The following is a 4,649-nucleotide window of genomic DNA, read 5'->3' as shown; positions in this document are numbered from 1 at the left end:
CTGCTAACTTACCAAAGAACCTCCTTTAGTTCAGGTTACAACTGTAAAAGTCCTAAATCTTGCCAAGTTTGGTCAGGAAGGAAAAAGGAGGGAAAAGGAAGGAGTATAAGTTCCTTTAAAATCCCTCCACTGCCCATAAAGTATCAAACTTTATTATCAAACAGAAATAATAGTCCTGTACTTCAAAAATAACTTTTCACTCCACTGCATTTACACAAGTCTTTCTTTTCTTTAACATTTCACACATTTGAAGTTAACTTTCAGACTCTTCTCTATTTAAATAATTAATTTTAACAAGACCAAGAGCATCACTAAACTCACTGCTTGAGGAAGAGTTTAGAGTAGCAACTACAGAAGTCATTCCTCCTTCAGGCATGAAGCATGTTACATGGACTCTGCATATTCTGTACTCATCCGTGAAGCTTTACTACTGTTTTGCCAGTAAGTTTTGGGTCAAGCGCTTTAAGAGCTCTGCCCACACATCTCATGCAGCATGCACACTGATACTTTACCTCCAGATGCTATGTAGAATCCACTGGGAGCATACTTGGCAACTACAACCTGGTGGGCATGCTCAGTGTAGATGTCAGCAATTGCAGGATTCTAGTTTAAGGGAGGGGAAAAAAAAAAGTTAGCAAGTTGCGTTGCCTTGTTTTTAAAGGAATAAAATCAGAAATTCAAAGAAAGTCCAGAATTTATCCTCGTGCTCCTCTTACGCTTTTCCTTCCAGCTTAAGTTGAGCATTTGTCTAAAACTGAGAAGGGCAGTACACATTTGCAGGACACACTGCTACCCAGTACCACTGAAACAACAGGCTAATTTAACAACTGACACAATTAAAGGATTTCCTCTTAACAGCCAGAAGCACTGGGACCCTTTCCTCTCCAATACCTGCCAAAAGATAAACAAACTATCTCCAAAAGCAACAGGCCAAGCGTCAGGCTTTCGCGTTCTGGGGCTGGCCTAGGGATAAAGCAGTTACCCAAGCAGAATAATAAACATGAGCTGTGCTTTGCAGCACACATCCAAAGTTCTGCTGGAGTCAAGTCCAAAATTTAAGCATACAGTTAACCATAGTGCTTGGCTGTTAATCATCACCATGTACTCGAAATCACTTAGTAACCAATGAGGTGTACTAGGCTTGCTCTTTCTTGCCAATTGTAATCTGCTTAAAAGGTTTTAGACCAGCACAAGAAAAGATGTCTTCCCTTGCATCGCTTGTTAGATGGGAATTCTGAAAGAAATTCAGTACCACTCCATCATAATTGCATCTTGTCAGTCTTAACCATGTTTTCAGAGGCTCCAGGCTGGACAATAAAATTGACTCAGTGTCATAGCAGATCAGGAGTGTTACACCATGGAGGTGCATCACAAATCAAAATAAGGACGACATCAAGGCAAAAACTGCTTTCAAATTAGCTGTGTAAGGAAGCCATTCTGCACCTCTCCCTAATACAGTGCACATACACTACAACAGTAATACACTGCTCTTTACAAATTCTTTTCTACCATTTGACAGGTTTGTTCCAGCTCTAGAAACCTGACTCACATGATTCAAACAAAATTCTATTTTAACTGCTATAATTAATACAGATTTATTCAATCAAACCAGAAAACCACCTGATGTTATGGTATGACTCAGCCACCCAATCAGGAAAAGCTAAAACACTCGCTCTGTGGAGAGTCTCCTGCACACAAGAGTTCTTGCTGTTGCAGTACTGTTATGTCTCAGGAGACAGAATACAGCTTGCTCATGCAAGCAGCAGCTATTTTTTATTCCTGCCTTTAACCATTCCTGCTTTTAACCACTGCTTGAGTGCATTACAGCCCTACTTAGGCCACAATCATCTGCATTTACAGCATGCACATCTCTCTCCATTTTGTGCCCCACTGGATTTTATCTGAGCATGACAATGTTTTCCCTATTCTACAGCTGCATCACCTACATGTTCAGGGACCTCAACCCCCAAACACACTTTGTTATTAATGGCATACATAAGTAGGTGCTATTTCACAGCTAGAATCTCCAAGAATCCAGGAAATTAAGCTGAGATTAGACTCAACAGACTGACTTACGGGGTTAAATGAAAGATAAGAGTCCCAAATTTAAGATAAAGAGATTCCAGAAACCAGGTAATAAGTTAGAGCTGTCAAATCAAATGTTCTTTATTTCTGCTTGTAAAGTCAGTTTTCTAACTTGCATGTCTTTTATATCACCACCTCTGCCCCCCATCGTCGTCACCCCCCCTAAAAAAAAGCCACTTCTAAAAAGATGTTTTAGGAGATTATAGCGTTAGCTGGGACAAACGCAGCACCTAATACTATGTTCAACAAGCACAGTGAGCTTATGTGGCTTATTTCAAACACTGAAACCAGAGCCACATATGAAAGTGAGCAGTTTCAGTTCCAAGCTTCAAAGTAGTCTTAGACCCATGAAGATGATTAAATATTAATGAAGTATGAAACCTTACAAATATCACTAGTCTTTCTCACAGTGCTTTTCCAGCACTGCTCCAGAACTAATTCTTGTTTAAGCAAGTCTCTAGATCATGCTCAAAGATCAAGCATTAACCCTGAATGCTATATTCATCACCACTGATTAGCTAATGCTAGATAGCTTTAGACTTAACTAGAAAGGTGATCACTGCATTTTGATGACCCATTTTTTTTAATTAGAGCACAACCATCCCACTGGAGAACAACTGTTCATGGAGGGATTACACACAGACATCCCAGAATTTCATTTGGCTGTTGCAAACTATTATACAGGCTTCTATACTATTCAGAGAAGGCATAGATCTCAACTAAGAGTGGACACACTTGTATGTCAGGCTACAAACTGCAACATTCTTCAGCACAAAAGCCATACACAGCACAGGCTTTGGTCAGTTTTAGTCACTATTACATTTTATAGTCACCTGTCAATTATTAACAGCAGCAGACTCCCCTTGCAAGTTAGGTAAGCCTGCATATCAGCATGAATTGCACCATAAAACGGAAGGCTTCATGACTTCCATTCTTAACTTCCCTTTAGAGTTTACGCAGTCTGAATTTGAAGTCCCACTATCCCACCTCACCTGTACTCAAGTCAAGCCATGTGCCCTACATCCCCCTGGCTCATGTTGGGGCTGACATAGTGAGTTGACTCAGGAAAAGCAAATTGCTCTCTTTAAATTTAATCCCCAAAATAGGGTCAGATGAGTATTAATGACAGTGCAAGGGAGGAGATCACAATCCATAACTTGGGCAAAAACTGTAACACAAGCAGAGTGGCTTTTTTCTCTTCTCTCATCACACTGTGCCATTACAGTGTTTAACTGGGGCTTCTGGTTTCAGAAACTTGAACTTTTCTTGATACCAAGAGCAAAACACTATTATGATGACATTCTACTGAGACACTGAAACCAGAGCTTAGTTTTGGTTTTGAGTGGATGAATTCAAACTGATACCAAACAAGAAATCTGCAAGGAATTAAGTTACTATGCTCTATTATGGCATGACACTGAAGAAATGTCTGAATATAGCGAGGCTGATGAGATCTTAGAGGGCAAGAGCTCAACTTACAAAGGTGATTTACAGAAGCAACCATAAACAAATCCATTGTTGTGGAGACCTAGAAATTCCAGAGAGGTATGTCCTGCCCCTCCCCCTGCAGCTCTCCCCACTGCAAGCCATATCTGCAGCAGGCCAGGAAAAGTCAATCTGTGGAAGAATTTAACTTTCTAACTAGTTTGAAGAAATGTATATTTTGTAAACTAGTAGCAAGACAACAGCCTAGACATGTAATGCTTCCTCCACACTTCTCATCTTTGAAAAGAAACAATGTAAATGGTTCGCTAACATTTCTCCAGTTACCACCAGAGAAGAAAAAAAAAAAAAAAAAGTCCCAAACCACCACTGTACTGAAAACATTAACTGGGGCATTCCAACATGTAATCGATGAGTAAAGTCCCCTGTGACTAGGGCTGAGAATTCGCACCCAGCTTGCCCTGGAGTGCAGGGTCGGGGAAGGCAAAAGAAGCTTAAGCACCAACGTGTTTAAAGATAGGGGGCTGCAAGTATTTCCACACTTCTACCGGCTAAAGGCTCAAAACAGCAGAGAGAAGAGTTCATTTATTAGGCAAACACAGCACTCAACTTCATAATAGTGATACCTAGGAAGATAAAACAGGGCCAACCAGAACAAACCGGTCTCTGGTCTCTAAGTCCTATGCAAAGAGGAAGAGAAATGCACGTTTTACTCAGATTTTCTCCAGGTTTTTACAGTCGCTGCCCGTGGTTTTATGCCTGAGTCATGCACCCTGCTTATTCCCCCGCTGCTGATCACAGATCTGTGACCTCGATTGAAACGACTAAGAGGGAATGAATCACAGGCTGCTAAAGGAGGGGCTGCGAGTCAAAAACGAAACTTAGCGAAAAACGAAATAAATCGGGATACATTACATCAACGTTTCTGATGACGACGCATTTTCCATTGGTGTACAGAAAATTGTTGCCCTTAGGATCACCCCCGATGATTTTGGAAACGCCTCGTTCAACCTGCGGGAGGCTGGCGAACACTTTTTCTAGGAGAGGGGAAAAAAAGGGGAAGAAAAGGGGTAATAAATAAATAAATAAATCAATAAATGAAACAGGCGCTGAGTGGCTCC

The 4,649-nt window shown here is 40.9% G+C and overlaps 1 protein-coding gene across 1 annotated transcript in view; it reads right to left on the bottom strand.

The window, feature by feature from the left end:
- Positions 1–4,565, bottom strand: part of WDR1 (WD repeat domain 1) — a gene marked incomplete at its 5' end in the record, with an annotated part of 18,990 nt that extends 14,425 nt beyond the window's left edge. Inside the window, 2 exons of the mRNA XM_009083341.1 lie at positions 513–603; positions 4,444–4,565. Coding sequence (XP_009081589.1) covers positions 513–603; positions 4,444–4,565 — 213 coding nt within the window. The remainder of the gene's footprint in view (positions 1–512; positions 604–4,443) is intronic.
- Positions 4,566–4,649: the final 84 nt, after the last annotated feature.

This window comes from Acanthisitta chloris, unplaced genomic scaffold, assembly GCF_000695815.1.
Source record: "Acanthisitta chloris isolate BGI_N310 unplaced genomic scaffold, ASM69581v1 scaffold42100, whole genome shotgun sequence".
In the NCBI taxonomy this organism is placed as follows: Eukaryota; Metazoa; Chordata; class Aves; order Passeriformes; family Acanthisittidae; genus Acanthisitta; species Acanthisitta chloris.
Note: the sequence above shows the minus strand (reverse complement) of the source record. Positions and strands in the feature narration are given on the sequence as shown.